At 44.4% G+C, this 26,161-nt stretch overlaps 2 protein-coding genes across 3 annotated transcripts in view; one reads left to right on the top strand and one right to left on the bottom strand.

Annotated features, from left to right (window-relative positions):
* Nucleotides 1-1,373: 1,373 nt before the first annotated feature.
* SHOX2 (SHOX homeobox 2) lies at nucleotides 1,374-9,478 on the bottom strand (the record flags this gene model as incomplete). 2 transcript variants are annotated; one of them, XM_080696177.1, is made up of 5 exons in its annotated part: nucleotides 1,374-1,667; nucleotides 3,124-3,212; nucleotides 3,518-3,575; nucleotides 6,036-6,244; nucleotides 9,149-9,478. In XM_080696177.1, 5 exons carry the CDS (start codon nucleotides 9,468-9,470, stop codon nucleotides 1,374-1,376), a joined length of 972 nt encoding a protein of 323 aa, XP_080552303.1. The 2 variants fall into 2 exon arrangements, with proteins under 2 accessions (XP_080552303.1, XP_080552302.1); XM_080696176.1 differs by having other exon boundaries at nucleotides 1,374-1,631; nucleotides 9,149-9,470.
* A 4,540-nt stretch (nucleotides 9,479-14,018) lies between these two features.
* RSRC1 (arginine and serine rich coiled-coil 1) overlaps nucleotides 14,019-26,161 on the top strand; it is a gene marked incomplete at its 3' end in the record, with an annotated part of 324,240 nt that continues 312,097 nt past the window's right edge. Inside the window, exons 1-3 of the mRNA XM_080696809.1 lie at nucleotides 14,019-14,054; nucleotides 22,482-22,677; nucleotides 23,170-23,295. Coding sequence (XP_080552935.1) covers nucleotides 22,484-22,677; nucleotides 23,170-23,295 — 320 coding nt within the window. The 5' untranslated portion in view covers nucleotides 14,019-14,054; nucleotides 22,482-22,483. The remainder of the gene's footprint in view (nucleotides 14,055-22,481; nucleotides 22,678-23,169; nucleotides 23,296-26,161) is intronic.

The following is a 26,161-nucleotide window of genomic DNA, read 5'->3' on the forward strand; positions in this document are numbered from 1 at the left end:
CTAGTGCCTGTGAGATCTAGCTGGGTGTCATTTAAGGTGAACTTGAGAGGATCGAGAGGGGGAGAGAAAGCGCTGTCTTCAAACAGAACTTCAGGAAACCAGCAAGAGGAAGTAGGGGAGTGGGTGAGCATTGATTGAGCGCCTACTGTGTACCACGCACGCAAGGCAGTATACCTTCGCCATTTCATTGGGTCTTCTCGTTTTCTCTTTCCTTTCCCCACGTTCTGCCTGCCTCTATCTTCTTGACAATCCGAGTGTAACTTTTTCCCCTTCTGACTTTTCCCCTTGTCCCCCAGGATCAAATGTGGGGCAAAAAATGTATACAGATAAACATAGCAATTTTCAGAGGCTCTTTGTACTCAAGATGGAAATGGAGGGAGTGAACACGAGTCAAGGGAGGGAGGGACACCATCAATGGGATACAAGTAACATGCAAGCCCGGGTGTACTGGCGGCAGTCCGGCCAGCTCTGCCATCATTTCTCAGAGGAATCAGTGTTTGTGGCATCATTTTATTGTATTAACATTGTTTTCTTTTCTTTCTTCGTTTTTATACCGTCTTCCCTTTTCTTCTCTTCCATACATGGTGGGTTTAAACTCAAAGCATCTGATTGAACGTAAAAGGAGGCCCGCCTCTCATCAAATTTCTCCTATTAAAGTGAACTTCGCAGAAAAAGGTCAGTTTCAAAACCTGTGAACTTCCCAGCTGCGCACTTTTTCCCATCTTCATTCTTTAAATAAGTACACCTGTTCCTTCGGGTTTTGCCTTCTTCGCCCGTTTAAAAAAAAAAAAAAAAGAACCAACAACCATACATTTAAGTTGTTAAACGCCCCCGCCCCCCCATTCTCTTGAGATTCATCCAGGTTATTCTCCCATATCTTTAAATGTATAAAATACTTTAATTTTTAAAATGGTTTTGCTCCGTTGTTTTCCTCTCCGATTTCAGCTTTATGCCAAATAGCGATAAGAAAGAAGTTCTCATTCTTTTCTTTTTCTCTCTGGTTTGTCCTTTCAATTTTTTAAATTTTCTCTTTTTTTAATCGTTAGCAAGACTTAATTTCTATGCAAAGGTCCATCATTGCAACTTTGCCGGGAGCCGCACTGCGCTGTCCCAGCACACCCCCGTCCAGTCTCTCTGGGACTCTCCAAACCCGCTTCTTCAAAGCCAAATTCTAGGCCGGAGTGCACTGGGCCAGAGCCTGGGGCAGACGCGCCTCCCGGGAACCGGGTCTGTGCAGAGTCCAGCCCTCTGAGTCCGGAGTCCGGGGTGCAGGAGGAGCCAGGGGAGGCCGCGGGCGGAGGCCTGTGTGGAGCTTTGGGGAGGCTGAGTGGCAGGGGGACCAAGCCGTGCAGGGCGCTTCGGTGGCGCTGGCGTCACAGGCCCAGGGCAGCCGCGTGCTTTTTAGCTTTCAGTCTGAGGTCGGCGATGCTGGAGTTCTTGCTGGTGGTCTTGGCGGCGGCGGCGGCGGCCACCACGGAGGCGGCGGAGGCCGAGTCTGCGGCCAGGGTGGCCAACGGCAGTCCGAAGGGCGGCGCCGGGAACATCATGTAGGGCGCGTGCGCCGCCAGGTGCGGGTGCAGGTGGTGGTGCGCGTGCGCCACGGCGCTGTCCAGCTGCAGCTGCGCCTGAACCTGAAAGGACAAGGGCGTCACGTTGCAATGACTATCCTAGGGTGACAACAGAATAGAAACAGAGCATTAACGGCGTCCGGCTCCGCCAGGGCGAAGGCGGGGGAGGGGCAGGGACGGGGCGACGGCTGAGCATCTGGTCCGGAGAGCGACTCTCCTAGGGCCCCGGGGACCCCTATCTGCAGGGCCGTGGCTGCCCCCTCGCGAGCTGGGTGGATGAGCGAGGACCTAGCTGTACTGCCAAAACATCACCCACCTCAAAACAATGGGATGTTGGAAAGGCTGGGAGTGAGTGAGGGCTGCTCCCCTCCTCTCCTGATTCTGCCATCCTCCTCCTGTCCCACTCCTAAAGCACGGAAGCGCTAACGAGCAAACTACAAAACTTAGGGTCACTTAGGAAAGTTAGTGTATCTTCACCATAAAGGACGCCATTTGTCCTCATTTTAATGCCATAAGAATTACCTGGGGGGGCTTGTTAAAATGCAGATTCTGAATGCACTTCTGGGACCTGAGATTCTGGATTTCTAACCATTTCCCAGGTGGTGCCAGATCTCCCAATTTTTGGGTAATACTAATTTTTTTAAGTTCCTCCCTTCTCCTTTCTCCAACCATTCCCTCAGGCTTTAAAAAGCCTCGCGCCAGGATGCCAGAGTCCTGTAGTGCCAAGGAAGCTAAAGTCTCCCTAACACTAACTCTCAGTACTGGGGCACACCCCTGTGCCTCCCCATCCAGGGTGCTGGCCGACGACGAGAGCTAATTCAGGACATCCCAGCCTTGCTGAGCAGGGGTTCTGGCTGAGGATGGGGAAGGTCAGACACTGGTTGGGAAAGGATTCTGCCCTCAGGCTTGGAGAGTGGGGAGTTCAGAGCACTGGGATTTCCCAGGATTAAAACATTGCTGCAGGCGGTCCTTTTAAAATGTAGTCTTAAAGGTTTCTTTATGACCAAGAAAGGGATTGCAGAGGCTGGCAGCCCTACGAAGACTCAGGCTTCCCCCTCTATCAGAGAAGAAGCTTTGTTTACACAGGATAGCTTTTAAATAACAAGTCTGAGTTGGGAGTACTTGTATGTATTTATTTATTTATCTTCTGCCAGAGACATTTAATGTGACTAAGAGGTAGAAAATACCTAGATAATATATTTAGGGGGCCACCTTAGAAACACCTCAGGACTAACCTCTGTATTGGACTTGACAAAACCTTAATCAAAAGGCCTTCCCTTCCTCTCCCCAAGTGCAATCTTTAGTGCATTTTTAAGGTAGCAGTTACTATGCTCAGGTGCCTTCAGGGATTCCCATGAAAACTAAAAGAAGTAAGAATTCAGGACCATGACAACTACATAGGTATTTAAAGAGAAGTTGGTCCACTGTATTATCTTGAAATTGAGTCTCTAACCTCGTGGACACTGGGGCTCAGGGATGGGGGATGTTTCATTGTCCAAGTAAACATCCAGGTCTTTTTATATCTAAAAACAGCATGAAACTAAGCTGTACTTGCCTGCTGAAACGGCATCCTTAGAGCACCTACATTGACGTAGGGTGCGACTCTACAAGCTTCAAACTGGCTAGCAGCCCCTATTAGGACACCTGTAAAAAAAAAAAATAGAGGAACAAAATACAATGTGGGGTTAACATTTTAAGGTTGTTTTCCATGGTTCCAAATGGCACAACATCAAACTGATTCCTTTAGAACTGAACTACTCCTGTTCTAAACTGTTGCTATAATTAAATCTAATTTACTCCCAAACTTTAAGATTTATATTGTCTTTAGAGAAGTTCCTCAAGTAAAGAACCATCATTATCTTTTAGATACTTTTTCTGTCTCTGTAACAACAGATTTCCCCTCTCGTTTTACTTAGTATATAATTTTTTTTCTTGTATGAGAAGCATACCTTTATGGAGTTGATTTTCTTGTTTTCTACACTTAGCTCTTCGATTTTGGAACCAAACCTACAAGTTGGAGGAGGAAAAAAATACCTACATGTTATGACTCAAAAATGTTTTAAATTATAAAAGTACAACAATAACAAAAAAGAGTGGTGTTTTAGGCAAGGTTGAGAAAGCTATAACAGTCTTTAAGTTACATCAAACAGTTTCAGTTTCCAAAATTATAAATGTCAGTGGAAAGATTTCTTAGACTTTGCAAGATAAATTGTTTCTTGATAAATCATTATCTATTCTGGTTTCATCTTTTCAGGTAACAGAGTTCCCAAGACCTAGAACTCTTCCTGGTTCTGACACTAACATGATAATAAGTTTAAATGTTTGCCTGGTCAAAAACTGAGAGAAATGAACTTGGCGATGGCCTATAATATTAGTTATCTTTGTGTTGAAGGAAAAACAAACACCAGAGCAAATACTGACTCTTTTGGGGGAGGGAGAGGCTTGGAAGGGGGAGAGGTAATTAGTGTCATAAAAGCCTCACTACAAAGAAATTTAGAATTTCTCTGTCCCTCTGTGCAGTAGAGTGTAACACAGTGGCAGAATAATTGTGCCATTATCATGATAATCTAATTTGCTTCCAAAGAAAAAGCCACTGCTTGCAGTTAGGACAGTAGGGAAGCTTCTGGAAAATAGCTCTAAAACTTAAATAAAGGTATGAAAAAAAGACCAATAATAAATTCACTCCTTATCAGAGAACAGCAACAACAGCAGCAGCAGCAGCAGCAGCAGCAGCAGCAGCAGCAGCAGCAACAACAACAACAACAACAACAACCCCCACCACAGCAGCACTCAGTGAAAGGGAATGGGGTAGCAATCAAGGAACTCGTGGGTACTATCTTTTTCTGGATATTATCTTCTTAACGAACCCGCCAACTTTTAGAGGCAGTATGACAGATTTTCAAAAATTCAAATAAAGCTTGATTTTATACTCCAGTTGCAATAACACAGAATATTGATTGATTTACAAATTAGTGTTTTAAAAACCCTTAAGAGAAAAATATTGCTTCAGAGCTTTTAGGGGGGCATGCTTTTGAAAGCAAGTACCATAGACAATGTAAATCCTCAAAAATTCCCCTGCTATTTAGTATAATAGGTGGATTTCCGTGCCACCGTGGCATCTTTTATGTAACTCACATGGCCTGAGGCTTCTTGACTCTCTTTTCCCCTAGAAGAATCGGAATTGAGATACTATTACTCATAACTGTAATAATTATCATGGTTTTAAGGGGTTGCTAAGCCTCTAGAGATCTCAGTGCACAGAGCAAAGCAGGAGAAGCTGAAAGAGGAAGGCTCTGCTGTTGACACTGTGATGACCAAGCCGGCCTATTATTACTTTTCCCCTTCAACGTTACTGCTGGTTTTTCTTCTTCCCTGATCCTATTACAAGATGCGGGGAAGCCCCAAAAGAATTATGCATAGTTCGCTACAGATGGTGGTCTCTGCGCCCAGAGACCCAGGGAGTATCTGTTACAACCATACTTTGCAACAGCTGCAGATGTTCGAGCCTAAAGCTGCTCCATGTGTTCAAACAAATAATGACCATCATTTTCTCCTATTTTATTATTTGAGCGGAAATACAATCTGAAACGTTTAAATTTGTTCTCCATTAAACTGGAAAGATAGGTATGTATGTATGTGTATATATACATATAGATGCATAACATTTTCCTTTTTAAAGGTCTCAAAGCCTACTTTTGCTATTACATCGGCCTCAACAACCAATAAAGAAAATCTGCCATAATAATAACTTCACGGGGGCCTGGCACTTTTGTGGGGGGGGGGTGTCAGGCTTTGGGAAAGCCAATCTTAAGATATGTGGGTTGTTTGAAAATGGAGTTTTGTGCAGGTTAAGGTTCCTTGCTTCTGCCAAACAAACGAACAAATGAACAAAAGAGTGACCCCAATGCATCTATTTCTCTGCTGTCTCACACACACAGTTTGGGATTCAGGGCTCAGCGTAGACTGTAAATTGCTGCACTTAACAGTTGCTAATTTTCTTTATAGTCTGTACATCTATAAACCGAATTGGCACATCCGTTTAGCAGAGCTAGATCACTCAACCGAACCCAAATCGGGCGAGCAAAATACTCACTGTAACTTTTAAGGCATCCAGAGATAAAACGTTTTCTGTGGGATTTTTTTTTTAAGGGCTTATAAAAGTAGGCCCATTAGGATTAAACCACATTAAAGTCAGCGTGAGGCAAGGGGGTGTGGTTTAAAGAAACTCTGGAGCAAGCCCAGCACTGCTTTCTTCTGTGGAAAACATATGTTGGGATGGAGTAGGGGGAAGGGGCCGCAGGACTAAGACTTCAGAGACTACGTTCTCCAGTCAAGACCTCTTCCCCAACTCTTCTCACACCAGACGCTGGGAACAGCTGCTGCCCCGCCACTCACCATCCCTGGGTGCAGCCGCTCTGCATTCTCCGCCCTCCCTGGCCCAGCCTGGACCTCCTCTCAGTCCGGTACCTGCACTCGGGCCTCCGACAGCCCCAGCCGCTGGCTCAGTTCCTCGCGCATGAAGGCGTCAGGATAGTGGGTCTCGTCAAAAAGCCTCTCTAGCTCATTGAGCTGTTCCAGGGTAAAATTGGTCCGGCTTCGCCTCTGCTTGATTTTGGTCTGGCCTTCGTCCTCCATCCCCTTCGCATCCTCTTTGCGGTCCTTCAACTCAGGGGACACTGGAGCGGGCACCACGGACGGGACCACACGTGTGTTCATGCACGCATGCACGCACACACCAACACCATACACACACACACGCACGCACACACACACGGACAAAAACAGCACAGTAAATCCGGTTACCAGATTTGTCTCAAAGAAGGATAGAAGAACCTATCCCCACGAAGAATCTGGGTTCAACCCCTTGCCCTACCCGGAGAAAAAGGCTCCCGAAGACGCGTAAAGGTCAGGCCTGTGTGTGGCCACCCTCCTCGTCCATGGTCCATGGCTATGACCTCTACTCACCACCGTGCTATCTACCCCATAGTCTCCGCTCTCCTAAGAGCCTCAGCCCCTCCTCGCACTCACAGAAATCAAAAGCACCGCACCCGGCTTCCCCCAGAGCTCGGTCCTGGTACAAGAGCGCGGCGAGGCCCCGCAGTGGCCTTTCACGCCAGCCATTCCTAGCAGGTTGGCCTGTTGTTCGGCCAGCGCTCACCGCTGCTGGCCCTTTGCCTTCCGCAAACTTGCTGGTTTAATTTTAAAAACGATTGGGCCGCAGGGTCGCAGAGGAAGATCTAGACCCGGGTGCTGCGCTGCCGCGGAGAGAGCTGCGTCCCGGGTGCTCCGTGTCGCCCCGGGGCCGAGCCAGACCCTGTGGACGCATCACCCCAGCTGGGCAGTCCCTCGTCCTCTGGCCCGAGCTGGGTCCTGGAGCAGCAGCGTCCACACCACGCTGGCGGCCTAGAGGGCACGCCGCCCTGGCGGGGCCAGAAAGCAGGAGGCGGAAAACCAGGCTCGGGTGGTCCGCGAAACCTCCTGCTGCCTGCGTCCTGCCTTCCCACCCCGTGGAAGCGCAACCTCGACCCTAAACACTTAAATCCACAGAGATCAACAGGTCCGGGAGGAACATCCCCGGTCCTCGGTTTCTATTGGTTGCTCGAAGCCTTTTCATGCATCTAGCAGCTCCGCCGATGTTTAATAAAATATGCATTTTCCTGCTCTGAGTTTGCACACATCCGTCGCTACTTTCCCGTCCTTCTCTTCCGGTTTAAAACAGGAGCTCTGCGAGCCTGAGCAGTCATACAGAGCCACCCGAGGAACGGAGAGTAGATTTATACATTTATATATATATAAATATATTTAGGACAAGGGGCGGCGATCAGGGGAACCTGAATCCTATCAACCTAAGATCAGATCCGTCCTGAACCTTCAATCTCCGCGCCAGAGAAGGAGACTCCGGTAAACATAAAGCGTCAGAGCTGAATTTAGATAGCGGAGGGAGGCTGCTGGCAGTTCTTCCCAACCCAGCATCCCGATCCACATGAGTGTTAAAAATCATTTCCAGAAGAACCAGGCTACAGAGAAATTAATACTTGCCCCGAGCTTGTAAATCAACAATCCCAAGAACTGTGCTTACTCGCGAGGGCTTCAGACTCGAGCCTCTCCCTGTCTGGCAAGAGGAGAAACCCACCCGGGGCCTGGAGCTGAGGACTCATGGCTGGGGGGGGGCTGCAGGGGCACCCTGACAGTCATCCTGCCACTTTCCAAATTTAGAAGGACCTGGTGTTGGTCCGAGAGAGAGAGAGAAAAAAAAAAAAAAGTCGACAGATCCCAACCCAACCTGGCATTTTCGCTACCGAAGTGCTGCCCACATTTCTAGTTGTCAGAGTTCGTTTTGCGGACATTTGTCCTTCCTCCAAGAAGGAAGTAGATGCTCTGATAGCAAACGCTAGGGGTCAATTTAATAGGAAAAACATCCCCACTGATACTGCAATGAAATTTAAACATGAAAACATACCCTCCAGATTCTGCCAAAGGGGTGGGAAGGCATTTTTAATGGCTGTCATCCACACCGTGGAAGGGCCCTCAAAGTTTTGGGACTTCGTCGAGAAGTCTAATTTTCAAGTTGATTAATAGACTTAATATAATTTCTACTTCACCCCCAAATTTCCACTTAATGGCCTAAACAGGAACAGACCGTGTTATAAACAACTTAATTGCTTGCTTAAATATGTGATTCTACGCATGCCACATATTTCCTTAATTGGAAAAATATGGCTGTACAACAGTTACGGCTGCACCAAGCGCCAAATTAATTTTATTGTTGAACTCCTTTGAATCGGTACAGGACGCTCCACCATTTAGATAAAGCCATTTCCTAACACTTCGCTGGCACCAAAAGAACCCCCCACTACCAGGACACACACACACACACACACACACACACACACACACACACACACACACGCCACTGGATGGTTCCAAACAGTAAAGGAATTGTGTGAATATCGAAACACAACCCCCAAATAGAAACCCAAACGCCTCATCCGGGAGAAACAGCGTCGACTGGACCCGAGCCTGTCTTAGCGCCTCTCTCCCTCGGAGCTCAAAAGCGGATGGGAAGTTTTGGTCCCTCAGATCCCAAGGTGCAGGGTCTTCGCGGAGTTCTAGGGGTCTCAACAGCAGCTCCCCACCCGGGGACAGCCTGGGCTGAAGCTTCCCTGTCTCTTTTTCTCCCTCACCTTCCCTCAGGCCTAGGGAAGAGGCTCCTGCAAACTCCGGGGAGATGCTCGCCTGCACCGGGAGCCTGGTCCAGCCCTGGCCAGCACCCCCTCCCGCAGCCGGGCCGGCAACTTCCACGGCCGCCCCGGGCCGTCCGCCGAGCGCCCATCCTCCAGCTGGGGAAAATGCGTTCCGGTGGTGCGGGCGCGTCTCGCAAGAATGCGCGCAGCCCCGCGCCGCCCCCACGGACCCCACCCGCAGCCGCGCGCGCCGCCGGACCCCCACCCTCCGCGGTCCCCAGCGCGCGGGGCTGGGGTCCAGGCTCCCGGCCGCCCCTCCCCTCGGGGCCCGGGGTGCTCCCCGCCCGGGGAGGCGGGCCGGCGGGAAGGGGGCCGCGGCCGGGGTCGCGCGGTTACCCTCGGTGAGCCGCGGGCTGCCCGGCTCCCGGCTCCTCTCCGCGGCGCCCATGTCCAGCTCGCGGGCGGGAGAGCGCGCTCCTGCGGCGCCGCCGCCCGCTCCTCCTCCAGCGCCTCCTCCGCCTCCGCCTCCCGCGCCTCCTCCGCCGGCCGCCCGGACTGCGGGGCTGCTGCGCTCCTCGCGGCCCGCCTCGCCGCCCGCCGGCTCCCTGGCCCCGCGCGGCGGCCCGCTCTCCAGCACCTCGCGGTACGTGATGGCCTCCTTCTTCTCCTTCACTTTCTGGTCGAAGGACTTGGAGACGAACGCCGTGAGCTCCTCCATAGCCGGCGCCGGGCAGCCCCGCGCGCAGCCTCCCCCGGCCCGGCCCCGCTTCTTTTTTTCCTTCTTCTTTTCTTACTGCTCCAGCCCCCCCAATAATAACACATCAATGGGGCAGGGGTGGGGGGAGGAGGAGGAGGAGGAGGAGGGAGAAAAGGGAAAGAAAGAAGAGAGAGGAGGAGAAGTAGGAGAAGTCAGGGGAGGAGGAGGAGGACCGGGAGGACGCGCAGGGGAGGGGCGGGGGCCGCCGGAGGGGACGGGGCTGCGGCCTCCCCGCCCGGGCGCGTGTTCGATGCTAAGATCTGTGACAATCCTTCCCGCGGAGAGTTCAGATCTGATAGCGACGCCGCTCTTGAAGTCTCAGTATTTATACTTCCTAAAGGCGGACCCTTGTTCGGAGTAAATTACCTCCCCGCTCCAGACGGAGCGAGCCCCTTCCCGGGGAGCGGCCGCGCCTCTACCTGGGGCGGGGGGAGCGCGAGGCGGGGGGGGGTGGGAGAGCAGAGGGGAGGGAGAGGGGCAGGAGAGAGAGATGGGGAGAGAGAGAGAGAGAGAGAGAGAGAGAGAGAGAGAGAGAGAGAGAGAGAAGGGAGAGCGGGAGAAAGATGGGGAGAGGAGGGAGAGACCGACGGGGAGAAACTGGCTGGAGGGGGGAGAAGGCGAGCGGAGATGGGTGGATGGCGCGCGGAGTCTGGGGTGGGGCGGGAGAGCACGCAGGTCCCCGGCGGTCTGGGTTTTCCGCTGGCCCCGGCCGCCCGCGCTCTTGGCCATTAATCCAGGATTGACAAGAATCCCTAATTAATTTAATTAGGCGTGGATCCTACGTCGGTGTCACGACTCGGTTAAACACTGGGGAGCTGGATGGACTCCGCGGGGGCGGGGCCAAGCGGAAACTGACAAGTGCCCGGCGTCCCCGCGCGGAGCTGGACCCCGGCCCGGCCCGCGGCCCCCGCGCCGCCCGGCCTCGCGCCGCCGACCCTGGGTCTCTGCCCGGCGCCCGGGCCCCGCATCCCGACTCGGCATCCCGACTCCGCATCCCAGGCCGGCATCCCTGAGCCCGCGCGGGCCGCGGATGCTCCGCGCGGCTGGTCCAGGCTCGGCCGGCCTGCCCCGAGTCGGCCGGCCGGCCGGGCGGCTGCTTCTCCAGCCTGCGCACCTGCTTTTAGGAGGTTCAGGCCCGCGGCCGGGCTGAGCCCGACTCCTCGCCAGCTCCTCGCCCGGTTCGGGGCGATCCACCCGGCTACTCTCGACTCTGAGTCCGCGACCGCGGATCCCGCTGGAAGGGACCGGTCGATTTAACGTGTTTCCGGAGCAGCTGATCCCTGACAGATCCATTTTAATGTGCTCCATTAGCGCCGGGTCGTGGGCAGCGCCGCCGAGTTTGCTCTCGGAGGTCTCAGGACTTTCGCCCCCTCAGCGCCCCGCACTCGGGCCCCTCCCGAAGCGAAGTACAGGAGTTTTTCTTTACCATCCTGGGAAACATGCTAGTTTGGTTTCCTAATTTTCAGAAACAAAAGAAAAACGTCCTAAGTTTGTTCCTCTTCTGGTTGTTTTGTTTCTAAAGAGATGCTCATGGCAAGAAAGGGGTTTTCGCTCTTTCCCCCTTTCTAAGATATGACTTAAAATTTAGTGATTATATTTCTGGGCGATTTGCATCGATGCCTGAATCGCGTGGTTGTGTTGTGCAGGACAAGGTTTGCTGTGAGTAGTGTGGTTATGCAAATACCTGTATATACGCATAAAGGAATATTTCCATTCCGAAAGTTACATTTACACGAGCGTGCAAACAAATGTGCGTCCTGAAGTGTAGCTTTGGGACTTTTTCAAGTAGGTAATACTAATGCAGCCCTTCTGATGTTAAAGGTAACTTGTTCATTATTTTGGATCAAAAATTTTCAGTTAAAATAAAAGCAAATATATACAGTCTACCCATTGTGTAAAGCCGGAAGAAAAAGTTAGCAAATAATTCGAGAAGTTCCACCAAAACCACCTGAAACATTTGTAAAAAGAGAACACAGATTATAATACAATACATAAGGGTTTAAGTAGGTTTAATTGGAGACTGTATGTCACACTACAGTACTCCTCAGAATAAAATGTTCAATTTGGTGAATTTAAGAAAAATAACAAGCTCTTTTAGAGATGGGCTTTAGGTATTAATGATTTACATGAGCATTCTCTCCTTCCCTTTTTTCTTCCTTCTTTCCTTTCTTCTTCTCTCCTTTTTATAGTGAGGATTGAACCCCAGGGTTGTTCACTTAGCTTCCTCCTCAGCTCCTTTTATTTTGAAATGGTTCTTCCTAAATTACTAAGGCTGGCTTTGAACTTGCAGTCCTTCTGTTTCAGCCTCCCAAGTACTGGGACTTCAGGCATGCATCACCGTGCCTGGGTGAACATTTGCTTTTATTATTCCATAAGAGACTTAAGTACTCATCCTTTCCAAAGTTATATGAACTTAGAAACATATTTTCACAATAAGTCTTGGTGGCCGCTTTATTATCATAGGCAAATAATCACGAAACTTTCATCCTTTATGAAACTCTGCTTTTAAGATTATTTTACAGAATGACCAGTCAGGGGCTTAGATGATGGATATGGTGTTTCAAGAGCTTGCAAATGGAGGTGTTAAATACACATTCACAAACAGCTCCACAATAAACTTGGTAGGAAGCCTGATAACAGATCAGGAGAGCCTCTAGCTACTCTTTTGTCCTTTTAAGTATATGACTTTTAAGTGTGAACTCATATTTTATCTACTGAGTGTGAGGGAAAGTTGACCATTTTAAAAATAATCAAGGAGCCGGGCAAGGTGGCACACGCTTGTAATTCCAGCATTTTGGGAGGCTGAGACAGGAGGATCTGAGTTTTCTGACAGCCTTAGCTACTTAATGAGGCCCTCTGCAACTTAGTGAGACCCCTTTTCAAAATAAATAATAAGCCGGGCGTGGTGGCACACGCTTGTAATCCCCGCGCTTGGGAGGCAGAGACAGGAGGATCGCGCTGGTTTGAAGCCAGCCTTGCTGGCTTAAGAGACCCTGTTTCCAAATAAAAAATATAAAATAGGTCTGGGAGTGTAGCCCAGAAGTAGAAGGGCTTCCAGGAACCCCAGTACCACCACCGAAAAATAATAATAATAAAAAATAGGGCTGGGGTGTAGCTTGGAGGTAAAATGCCCCGGGGTTCCATCCCCAGTACCTTAAAAAAAATCAAGGCAAGCTCAGGCATAACTGTTATGTAATTCAAATCAATAGATTCTCCCATGATCTCAGCTTATTGGATCATTTTAAACTTAGGAATAATAGTGTTAATATCAGCTGGAGTGATGAAACATCTATAGTATCTGACCATGGATTCCTACTGACCCAAGGGAAGTCTATTTTTTTAAAACAAATTCAAGGTTTTAAAATCATGTACTAATAAATGCTGTGAAGTTCTAACAATTTTGTTTCACTAAACAGCAAATATTTTCCAGAGGCAGGACATTTCGAAAAGCAGTTTTTGGGAAAAAATCATTGGGGCTCAGCTGACAGCCTGTAGACAGATATACAGGTTCTAATAAAATTCAGGACCCAAGGGTTCTCCCAGCTCTTGAATTATTTAAAATAAACATGGAGTGCTGCTGCAGTTTAAGTTTTAAAACGGTGCCTCAAAACTGGTTGTTCCAATTTAGTCATTTGTGAGAAATATATTGAGGAGGTAATTTTCACCAGATCAAAATCCTTTATGGAAAACTGCTTGACCTGTGAATGACTGGGATCTCACAGTGGACCCAAACCAAAGGTAATGAGTTGCATGCTTCTTTAGGTTTATTAATTATAATAAATAAGGAGAAATTATTTTCATGCAAGGGCAAATAAGCAAATTAGTATAAGTAACAGAAAATGATCATTTATTCTAATTTCTATTGGTTTAAATTTTAAAAATTCCAGAAGAAACTTTTCCTCCCCGCAACGAGAAGATTTCTCCTATTCGTGTACCAACCAGTTACTTTCATCAGAGAAACTAATTTGCGCCCAACCTGTGAGCGCCTTCACCTTCGGGGCAGAAGAAACACCGACTTTTAATGCGTTTTCGCAAATAAATCATTACAATTTAATCACACCGGACTCTATACAGACACACTCCCGTGATTGATTATTGTCGCGCGAATATCCCCCGCCCCCTAGCACGAGATGACCAATTTTGTTACGTATCTGTGTCTTTAAACATCACTTTCTGCGATGCAGACTTGTTCGCGGATTATCTGTGATGATAACAGCAACCACTAGGGCAGAAAATCCTGTCGTTCCACCTTTATTTCTTTTTTTTGGGGGGGGGGGAGCAAGAAAAATGCAGTCACAAGAGCACGCAAAAGAAACACCAAACAAAAAATTGGCGTGGTGACAATCCACTCTTTCGGCGTTCCTTCGCCAGGCAGGCAGCATCGATGCTCTCGACAGCTCTGCTGCGGCTGCCTGGCGTGGGAACCCGGAAGGCGCTGAGCTTAAACTGAGGCGAGCGGGGAGGCCGCGGGCGGCGGAGCGGGTCGTTCCCCAGCCGCGGCGCCTGCGCGTCAGCCGAGGTGCGCGCCCGGAGGTCCCGACCCAGGTGCGGCCCGCGCGGGGCCCGGGGCGGCGCCCGAGGGATCGAGGCCTGCTCCAGTGTGAGGCTGCAAGGCCCGGCGCGGAGGAGGATGGCGGGAGGAGGGACCGGCTGAGCGGCGGCGGGAGGACCGGCCGGGAGCAGGATGGAGGGAGGGAGGGCTGGGCCGGTAGTCGGTGGCGGGAGGTCCAAGCCGGGAGGAGGACGGTGGGGCTGGAGGATCGGGCCGGGGAGTGGATTGCTGAGGTCCGGCCTGGCTGACTCGTGGCGGGAGGTCCGGTCCGGCCGCGGCGCTTGCGCATGCGCCCCGCACCTGGGCGCGGGGCCGGGCCGGGCTGCAGGTGCCTGTGGCTGGGGCGGCTGGCTCCGCCTCGGGTCCCCAGGCGATGTGGGCGGGTCCACCGACTCCCCCAGAGGCTCCTGGTCCTGCATCCCTGCTCGCTCGCTGCTCCGGGCTTTCTCTGTTGATCCTGGAGTAACAGCCTGGTACTTCCTCACCCAGGTGGATGGAGCTGGGGGAAGCCTGCGCCCGGGTGCGCTTTGTCCCCGCCCATTCTCCAGACCCTACCTTACTTACACCCGCCTCCCAGCCCTGCCCCCCAGCTCAGAGGGCCTAGAGTAAAAATGGACCTTCATGACTTGAAATACAAGCATACTTGGCCTAAACACTGTGTATTTCTCTGACTTCGCTAATTCTGGCCAAGGGGCCAAGAGCATTTGGCTACTCTGAAACTATACTTTTGTAAGAAGGTATAATGCACCATAATTCATGTTGCCTGATCTTGAATTTAGGTTACATTATTATTATTATTATTATTATTATTATTATTATTATTTTGTACTTAGGTTTGAATTCAGGGGCATTCCACCTTCAAGCTACATACCTAGCTCTTTTTATTTTGAAACAGGGTCTCCTCAAGTTGCAGAGGCTGGCCTTGAACCTGCAGTTCTCCTGTTTCAGCTTCCCAAATATTGGGATTACAGGCCTGAGTCATCACACTCTGCTGAATTTAGGTTAACTTCTTGCTCAGAGGTTGCATTTTAACGTGAACATTGGAAGTCTATGGAAAAAAGTTTTTAAATTTCCAGAATTAGCAGTAGCCCAGTTATGTTGCTACTAACTAGATAGCGGATAGTTAAATAAATTCAAATACCTTTTGCTGTCACAGAAAAGTATTCGAGTTGTCGGCTTTGAACTTAGATGTAAAAGCTCTAAGTGAAGGATTGGAGCAGATGTGACAGGTGCAACCTTGTGGGGAAAGGAGGTATCCTCTGAGAGCTTCTCTAGTCTTAAAGTCTATAAATATTCACTTTCTTTACAGGCAAAGGAGATTTCTTGCTAAGTGGTATCACTTTACTACTGTATGTTGTTTAATAAGAGGGCTAAAAATGTCTGAAACCGAAAAAGACAAAGGCAGCTAGCACATGTCTATTAATTGGCCTTACCAACTCAACCAGTCTCAGCATATTCACATACAGATGTTATGAATTGGAAACCCTCTGTAATAGGGCTGTTATAGTAGATTTATTTTCTGCTTTCATTTTTAAACCATTGGAGGGAAATTCCTATGATTGATAATTTTTTTTTGGTACTGGAGATTGATTCCAGAAGCATTGTACCTCTGAGCTACTGCCCTGACTCTGTTTTATTTTTTATGTTGAAAGGGACTGGCTGAAGTTCCTGAGAGTCTTAAGTTGTTGAGGCTGGCCTCAAACCTGTCATTCTCCTGTCTCAGCCTCCCAAGTGTTGGGATTGTAGGTGAGCACCACCATACCTGGCTTGATAATTTTTTAAAAAAAGATATTAATCTACAATTTTTTCCTAGTGATAGGAGAAATGCTTTGACAGAATTCTTTGTCTCTTTTGAAGTTTTGTTTTGTTATGCCTGAATTTTACTTTTTTTCTTTTACTGTCTTTGCAGTATCTCTGTATGTTAACTAGTGTTTATCCCTTTTAAAGTTTTTTCTTTTACCTCTTTGAGGTGGATTTCTCATTAAAATGGCTTTTTCTTTTCTTTTTTTTTTATTTTTAATTTTGGCCATGTATCCAGGAACAAGTTGTAAAGTAGTTATAAACTGTCATGTCCTATGGAACCTTTTTTTCTTGAAACCAATTGCCTGTTTTCTGAAAAAGAACTGCCTCCTGTACTCTGATTATTAATTGGACAAAGGAACTATTTTTGTATGCCTTTTGATTCTCTGATTTTTTTTGGGGGGGGGTGGACCTGGTGATTGAGCCTAGAACCTTATGAATGGTAGGAAAGCCCTCTACCACGGAGCTACATCATCATCCCTTATTTTTTTTTGTCTTGAGACAGGGTCTAGCTAAGTTGCACAGGCTAGCTTCAAACTTGTGATCCTCCCGATCAGCCTTCTGAGTAGCTGGGGTTACAGGTGTGTATCACCAGAGCTGGGTAGTTCTCTTTCCTTGAATGACCACATCTTGGTTTCCCATTTTCAGTAAGAAAATGTTTTAACATAGTTTTGAAAATTGTCCTGTGGTCATTACTTCCCATAGCTTCAATGTAGGTAGGTGTTGGTGGGTAAGATTTGCAACTATGGGGCTCAAACTAGGAAGATCTAGAGTGAAAACAGAAAACAGCTGTAGGAGTTCTTTTCCTGTGTTTTAACTCCCGCTTGCAGATAAATTTAAAATTGTTAGCTTGTGGAACTATTAAAAGTCTCCTGGCAATTATGCATTTGGGCAACTACACTGTTAGTGAGCTTGTGCAAATTCCATCAGGCCTGAGCCAATTCTCTCACTTTATGGCCACCTAAGGCTATTGGAGGGGGGAGCAGTAGCAGTCTGCACAGGCTTTAGAATCTGCATCCAGGTTCCCTGGATTCCCAGGGAGCTTTCTGACCACAAGAAGGCCGCCCCTGGATGGTTCATGGGCAGTCTTTGGACACCATGGGTGTTCCTGGTCAGTTTTTGGGAAGTTCATGGGCTGTCTCTGCGCAGTCCTTGGATGGATCCTGGGCCATCTCTGTTTGATTCCCCCCGCCCCTCCTCCAATGGTCCCTGGAAAATCCCTGAGTGGTCCATTCTGGGCAGACTTAGGTAGTCCCTGGACCCACTGGGTGCTGCCCAGGTGGGGACTATGAGAGTCTTTTCCCTTCTCCCTTGCTCATCTCTCTAGCCTACAGACTCCAACTTTTTCATACAGTTACCTTTTTGATACTCTTTGTTACTATCCTATTACCTTCAAGTGGTGTTTGAAACAGTATCAATGAATTTTTCTTACTCAATTACATTAAAATCTATTGGTCTGAATCATTTATGCATGATATTGTTACATCTTATATTGGGCAGTTGGAAAATATTGGCTCATTGAGTTAAGTGTACCTTTCAGATATTGATACCTTTTATTGTTTGATATGTTAGATACTTGCCTTTGTTAATGTCACCACTGGTCTTATAGTAGAAATCTCAGCACTGGGCAGCTGTCAGTCTCATTGAGGCAGATACAGATTCTCCAAGTTTGAGAGCTTGAATTTTGTCATTGGCAACAAATACTGTTAGTCTTTTATCTTAATTTTGAGAAAAAGTCTGCCAAACACCCAAGTGTGAATAATTATAATTTGTCAGTTCTTTAACAGAACAGTGTTTCATAATTAAAAAAAAAAGCTGGTTCCGCTTGTAATTCAGTCACACAAGTGCTTTTTCTTGAGACAATCATCATTCTTCAGTATATGACAGAAATGGTGTTTTCCATTTTATCACATAGAATATAAAAGATGGGTGCTTAAGGATTTAAATTTAACAAAATTATTGATTTTTACTCTTTTGTCAAGAGCATTCTTAATTGAAACTGCTAGCTCCTTCATTCCTTCCTTCATTCCTTCTCATCCTTCCTTTGAAATAGGGAGGGTCTTACTAATTTGCTAAGGGTCTTGCTAAGTTTCTGAGGCTGGCCACACCTGTGATCCTCCTGTCTCAGCCTCCCACGTACTAGGATTATAGGCCTATGCCACCATGCCTGGCTGTCTGATTTTTTTTTTTTTAAGTCAAGTCTTCTTGAAAAACTCATTGTTCCAGGGATTTAGAGCAATGCATTCTTTTAATTCTGAAAATTCTTTTCATTTTATTTATATTTTGATAATTTAAAAAATCTTTTCCCTATTCTTTTTTATAGAATGTGTGGTCAATTGCATATGGGACCTCCAAGAGTAATCCTCTTACCTCCTGTGTGTTTTTATTTGTCCTCCCCCCCTTTAAAATTTTTTTTTGTATGCTTTTAACTTTCTTTTCTAACTCCGTCTTGTTAAGAATTTGTTTACTGTTTGAGTTTCAAGTATTCTCCTGTTCTGTGAATGTTCCTCCCATTTTGTTTGCTTGATCATCTTCTCATCTTTTTGAGGATAGTGACTGAAATCTCTGTTCCTGAAGTTTGTCATTTTATGTATGTCTTCCGTTTACTAGAAATTGCTTTTTTTTTCTGCCTTTTACTTATTTTTTTCACTTTTGGTGCTGGGGATGGAACCCAAGGCGTTGGACACGCTTACCTAGTGCTCTACCACTGAGCCACACAGCCCTTGTCTTTTATGAGAAAAGCTTTCATCACATGTTTGGTTATCTTTTGTTGTATATTCACTAGAAACTAATAGAATACCGTTTACAGGGAAATGTTCTGTTTAAGGTTTAGGCCTGTCAACTGTGGGCTATTTTATAGGGTGATGGGTGTGTTCCTTAGGAGACCCTCAAATATATTATATATCTTTAAGAGATACTGTTTAGCTATTGCAAGAGAAGAATCTGTTTCAAAACAAAAAATAAAATAGGGCTAGCTCAGAGGTAGAAGGCCCTTGGGTTTAATCCCCAGTACCCCCCCCCAAAAAAAAAAAAAAAAAGCTTTTGTTTCCTAGAATACACTTGATATATTTGGCTATGCAGAGAACTACAACTTTTACCATTGAGTGTAGCCTTTACTTCCTCTAATTTTTAGTTTAGCATCATGCTGCCCATTTTTACTGATCCCTTGAATTTGGTGCTACCTCCCCCCCTCCTGGGTTTGGAAAGAATAGTCATCATCTGGGTAGGCAGCAAGAGGAGGAAGCCTGGTACACCGTTTCTTCCACAGAAACTCAGTCAGTTCCCTTGTTTTAGCTTCATGGCTTGTTGTGCCTGCTTGTGGTATCCGATGCCTCAAATTCCTGCTTCTTTCTGATTTTTGCCATGTGAGTTGACTTTAGATTTCTGTGTAGTTGCTTGGTATTTAGCTTTCTTAGTTCTAAATCCTCCATCTGTTTTTTATTTGCTAAAAATTTGTTGACACATCTTGTCTACTGTTCCTGTTTCCTAGTCTTTTTATCCTTGTGAATTTATACTTCTTTATTTCTTTAATCTTATTCAAGTTTTTTTTTATAAGGTAATAAGACATTCTAATTTAAATAGTTACTGATGGGTAGAGAAAAATTTTAAATTCTTAGAGTTTAAAAAAAGGAAGAAAAAGCCAAGAAATAAGAAAATTTAGGTTATTACTACCATTCAAGTGTATAATATTTTTTAGTGGATTTTTAAAAATTAGCCAAGCGTGGTGGTGCACACTTGTAATCCCCACGCTTGGGAGGCGGAGACAGGAGGATCGCACAGGTTCAAAGCCAGCCGCGCTGGCTTAAGAGACCCTTTTTCCAAAAAAAAAAAAAAAAAAGTATAAAATAGGTCTGGGAGTGTAGCCTGGAGGTACAAGGGTTTCCAGTAACCCCAGTACCGCCAAAAAAATAAATAAATAAAATAAAATTAACACATACACACTAGAGTATGTGGATATCTATGTAATGTATATGTTAATATAAGTATAGGTGGATATTATATATACATGTTTAGATATATATAGATATACTTTTTATGTATGTATATATTTACAAATAATATTTCATAATCATTTTAAAGCTAGAAAGGATCATAGTGATTTTTTGCTCAATGCAATTTTTTTAAATGAGGAAACTGGCTTAAATGTTAGTGGTTTACCTAAAGTTTCAAAACCAAGTCTCCCAAATGTTTTGTTAAATTTTAAAATGTTACATGGGACTTAATTGGAGGCCAAAAATATTTAATTATAGCTCTAGGTAAAAATCTTAAATTTCTCTCAGCAACTTTGTGAGACCCTGTTTCAAAATTAAAAATAAAATATGGCTGGGTGTGTAGCTCAGAGGTAGAATATCCCTGGGTGCAATCCTCCAGGATCACCCCTCCCCCAACACACACAAAGCTTAAAGTTTTCAAATAGTTCTAACAAATATTTCCACTGGTATTGCATTGGAATCAGGGAGGGGCTGGTTCATCTGAGGATTCTGAAAACAAAGCAGTAATTCAGCACAGTATTTTGTTTATAGTAATGTTATTTAACTTATTTTGAATAAATATTAAAGGTGTGGGCTTTTATCTTATCTGAACCATTAAATAGGTTGACTCCTGATTTTTTAGAACTGAAAGGTACTAACAATTTGAATAAAAAGTAGTATTGCACATGAGAATCTAAAGGCTGACTTTAAGACAAGCTTCTTATTAGCTTAGGTAATTCCTAAATATAAAAGCCTGAGGGTGGGTTTATATCTGTTTTTTCTCTTTGTATACTAAATATAAATATTAGCATAATTATATAGGAAATTTTCAAAAGAGAAAAATTTTATTTTATGTTATGCAAATTATATTTTATTATTTAAATAGTATTTGTTATTTTTTTTATTCTTATTCATATGTACATATTTTTAAGACATACAGTTGTAAAAATGTAAAACATACAGTTGTAAAAATGCTATAAAGAAAATATTTATGAATATATTTTTTCAAAAATTTTCAGATATATTTCTTTTTTTTTTTTTTTTTTTTTTTGGTGGTACTGGGGTTCCTGGAAGCCCTTCTACCTCCGGGCTACACTCCCAGACCTATTTTTACATTTTTTTTTAAATTTGAAAACAGGGTCTCCTAAGCCAGCGCGCGCGGCTGGCTTCAAACCTGTGCGATCCTCCTGTCTCTGCCTCCCAAGCGCGGGGATTACAAGCGTGCGCCACCATGCCCGGCTCAGATATATTTCTAAAAATATTATTGTGCTATAAAAAACCACCAACATTTTTATTCTGTTTTATTTATTTATTTATTTATTTTTGCAGTACTGGGGGTGGAACCCAGGGGCATTCTACCTCCAGGCTACATTTTTTTTTTCTTTTTTGGCAGTACTGGGGATGGAACCCTTCTACCTCCGGGCTATACTCCCAGACCTATTTTATACTTTTTTATTTTTGGAAACAGGGTCTCTTAAGCCCGGGGATTACAGGTGTGCAGCACCACGCTGGGTGCAGGCTACATTTTTTTTATTATTTATTTTGAAACAGGGTCTCACTAAGTTGCCAGGGCCTCACTAAGTATAGAGGCTGGCTGTGAACCAGTGATCCTCCTGTCTCAGACTCCCAAGTACTGGGATTATAAGTATGTGCCTCGATGCCTGGCTTTCTTATTCTTTTTTATAAATTGTTTACTTTGTAAAATAATTACGCCACCACTTTATATAGGTACTAGCAATGTGTGAAGAGTTGACTGAATTTACAGTAAGTTTATCAGCCTTCATGCTATAGTAAACATTTCCTTTATCAGATTTCGCAAGTAAAAAGAAAATAGTTCATTGTTCCAATTTGTACTTTGTTGATGATTGATGAAATATTATCCATTTAAAAATTTAGAATTCTCAGAAAAATGTAACTATGAAGTATCTTTGTCCTTAGGAAATGTAAAAACAAAAGAATTGGTGGTCAGTTAACTAAACAGAATGTCACATTTAATGAAAGATGCAACTTGAAATATCAGAAAATTGGCAAATGAACTGTCATCAGGATTGATGCTTGAGAGACATTTGGAAAAATTTGGGACGATTTAAATCATTCCGATATTGTGAAAGAGTTCATTGATATTCTAGAAGATTGTATTAGAGCTGTTTCTCATGTGTTGTAAAGAATCCAGGCACACTTAAAATTTTTACTTTAAAGCTGGATGTGGTGGCACATGCTTGTAATACCAGTACTTGGGATGCTGAGACAGGAGGATCGCAGATTCGAGAATAGTCTCAGCAAATAGTGAGACCTTGATCAACCTAATGAGACTAAGGTTTCCAGGTAAAAATAAAATAGGGCTGGGGTTGTAGCTTAGAGGCAGAATACTCCTGGATTCAATCCCCAGTGTCTCCCCGTCACAAAAATTTACTTTATTCCTTTTTATATTTTTATAAAGAGTGATCGCAGAAGTCTACAGACCTAGATATCCAGGAGACTGAGGCACAAGAATTTCTTGGGCTGAGGAGTTGGAGGCCAGCCAAGGGAACAAAGGATATCTTGTTTAAAAGAGTTTTTTTTTTTTTAAGTTATGTAAAACTTTGTATATTGAATTTTATCAATTGTGCCACTATGTTAGAAATGATTTTTTTTTTAACTTAAGTGTAGAAATGGGACGCCGGTCATCAGATACAGAAGAAGAAAGCAGAAGCAAAAGAAAAAAGAAACACCGTAGACGGTCATCTTCCAGCAGTTCTTCAGATAGTAGAACATACAGCCGAAAGAAAGGTGGAAGGAAATCAAGATCAAAGTCAAGGTCTTGGTCCAGAGATCTTCAGCCTCGTTCACATTCTTATGATAGGAGGTGATTTTCATAATTTTTATTTATGCAGTAATGAGGGTAACATTCTTTAGAGTTCATATGTTTTTGTACTTTTAGTTTTGTTGGATGAAGTACATATTTTTTAGTAGTTACATATTTATGAGGGTACAGTCCCAACTCACGAGTTTTTTCATCAGGCCCAGTCTATGGGGTCTCGTGTCTTCATCCTTTGTCTCTTCTCTTTGGGCAAGTAGATATCAGTAGTAAACTTCTCATCCCATATGATCTGATGATATTTGGAAAGATCGTGTACTACTTCAGACCTGTAATGCCTTATTTACTGGCTAACCAAGTCACTAAGTTATGAATCAGTCTTCTGACAATTCAAAAAAAGTAACAATTTATCTCTATTTGATTCAAGGAAAGAGTGAAACACAGTAAAAAATGAGATGATTCTTTAGGCTCTAGATTGGTCCCTAGTGCCCAGAACAAGAACTTGTCACAGCAATGATATTTGACTATAATTTATTTCAGACGCAGGCATCGATCAAGCAGTAGCTCTTCTTATGGCTCTAGAAGAAAACGAAGTCGAAGCCGTTCAAGGGGTCGAGGGAAATCCTATAGAGTTCAGAGGTCTAGGTCAAAAAGCAGAACAAGAAGGTATGTCTTATTGATATTTATTGCTCTTTCCAAATTTAGTGACTTAAAGTAAGTGTCATTTATTTTCATGATATTCTACAATTTTGACTGGCCTTAGCCGGCAATTCTACTTGTGTCGTCTAGAGCAGACGCTCAGCAGTTGTAGCTGTCGACGAGCCACATCGGCACTGGATGGTTCCATGGAACTTTACTGTGTGAAGGCAAACGGTCACAGAATACTTTAGTCTCCAGTGTGGACACTTGTTCTCAGAAATTAATAGAAATCTTCAGAACTCTCACTTTGTAGCACCAGAATGGCTAGTTCTGAAGAAACTACTTGTAACAGGAAGCTTCTTCCTAGAGGAATTCACTGATTTTTTTTCTGGTATACTTGTTTGATTTCATTTTTCATTCAGATCTTTTGTCTGTTTGGGTTTATTATCTTACATTAGCTTTTGTCCCATCCCTTTTTATTAAAATGTCTATCTTTAGCCAGGTGTGGTGGCGCACGCTTGTTTTCCAAGTACTTGAGAGGCTGAGACAGGAGGATTGTGCAGGTTTGAGGTCAGCCTCAGTTACTTAGTGAGGCCCTCCCCAACTTAGTGAGACCCTGTTTCCAAACAAAATATGAAATAAGTCTGGGAATATAGCTCGGAGGTAGAAAGCCCCTGGGTTCCATCCCCAGTACCACCAAAAAAAAAAAAAAAAAAAAAAAAAGTTCATTTTTGCCTAGTGATTTGTGATGCCCCTTTTATATCTGCTAAATTTCTGTGTGTGTTTTTTGCTTTCTCTTTTTTTGGGGGTGGGGTATTCGTGATAGAACCCAGGGTGCACATGCAAACAAGTGCTTTACCACTGAGCTACATCCCAGCCCTGGGTCTTTCCTTGATGTTTATATAATTGACCTTGTCTGTGTATCTATTCATGTACCAGTATCACACTTAGAATCACAGAGACTTTATAGTACCTTTCAATGTTGGGTAGGGATAGTCTCTCTTTTCTCTTAGTTTTCTTTTTTCAGCGTTTACCTGGTGATTTTTTTTCCTATGAAGTATTTTTTATATAAACTTTGGTATTAACTCATCTAGGTCCATTGCAGTAGGTTTTTGGAATTTTTATTGTTTTATTAGAATGTTATCGCATTTATAGATTAAGGAAAGCTGACATCTTTATTGTGTTGAGTTGTTCTCTTCAGAACAAAATCTAGTTTTTTTTTTTTTTTGTTGTTGCTGTTCTTTTTTTGTTTAGGAATGTTTTAAAGTATTCCTCAAGCTAGGTGTGGTGGTGCAAGTTTATAATCCCAGTACTTGGGAAGTTGAGATAGGAGGATTGCAGGTTTGCAGCCGGCCTCAGCTACTTTAGTGAGATTCTCAGCAACTTAGTGAGACTCTGTTTCAAAATAAAGAATAAAAAATATAAAGCTAAGGGTATAGCTTGGAGTTAGAAAACCCTTGGGATTTAGGTACCTAAAAAAAAAAAAAGTATTCCTCATATAAAGTTTTGTTTATTTCTTGCTAAATTTATTCCAAAGTACCTTAGCTTCATACTTCTATAAATGTTTTTGTACATATAATATATATCTAGTTCTTTTTTTTGTTTATGAAACCTACAGAATTCATGTTATTTTTATATCCTGATCTGTCTCTCAATTTTTTTTATTGTTTCACGGTTTTTTTGTGTGTGATACTGAGGGTAGAACCCCGGGGCATTCTACCTCTGAGCTACATCCCCAGCCCTAATTTTTATTCTTTATTTTGAAACAGGGTCTCACTGAGTTGTAAAGGGCTCACTAAGTAGCTGAAGTTGGCTTCAAACCTACGTGATCCTCCTGTCTCAGCCTCCCAAATGCTGGGATTACAAGCTATTGTTTCTGTTTTATCATTGAGTCTCCAGGTTTTATTGTGCCACCTGCAAATAGAAGTAGTTTTACTTCTTTCAAAAAATATTTTTTTTTTCTTTTTGCAGTATTGGGGATTAAACCCAGGAGCATTATTCCACCGAGCTACACCCCCAGCCCTATTTTTTATTCTTTTATTTTGAAACAGGGTCTCACTAAGTAGAGGAACTCACTAAGTAGCTGAGGCTGACCATAAACTTGCAATCCTCCTGTTTCAGCATCCCAAGTACTGGGATTACAACCGTGCGCCACCACACCTGGTCCAAATTCTTTTATTTTGATATCTGACTGTGTTATTGTTCTGCCCCTTTTCTGCTTTGTACTGCCTTTATCAAATTTAGTTATCAACATTATCCTTGATTCAAAAAGAGAATTGGGAAGTTTTCCATCATTTTTAATGCTCTAGAACAATTAGTGGGTGTTTGGGATTTTCTGATCTTTGAAATTTTAGTAAGACATGTGAAACCATCTGGGCCTGGTGATTTTTGACTGAGTGGTTCATTGATAATTTTATTTCTTTATTAGTCTTGCTGTCATCATTGTCAAGTTATTATTATATTTTTGTCCTTACAGTTATCTTAAAATTTACTTCTAGAATAACAGAAAGGTTGTGAAAAATACTGCAGAATTTTCTTACACTCTTCTACTATCTCATGTACTACAATAATTACAAGCAGGACGTTAACATTGACACTGCACTAGTAACTAGATCACAGGTCTTTAACTCTTACCAGTTTCCCCAGTAATGCTCTTTTTTAGTTTCAGGACCCTACATTGCACTTAGCTGTTACCTCTCCTTAGTCTCTCCCAGACTTCCTCACTTTGCTCATCTTCCATGCTCACTTTCATTATACTTCTGAGGAATACTGGACATTTATTTTGTTCCTCAATTTGATTTTGTGTGTGGATTAGAATAAGCTGTGAGTTTTGGGCAAGAAGTGATGTGTCTTTTTTTTTTTTTTTTTAAGTACTGGGGATTGAACTTGGGTA

The sequence above is a fragment of the Muscardinus avellanarius genome (genome assembly GCF_963383645.1).
Source record: "Muscardinus avellanarius genome assembly, chromosome: 5".
Taxonomy (NCBI): Eukaryota; Metazoa; Chordata; class Mammalia; order Rodentia; family Gliridae; genus Muscardinus; species Muscardinus avellanarius.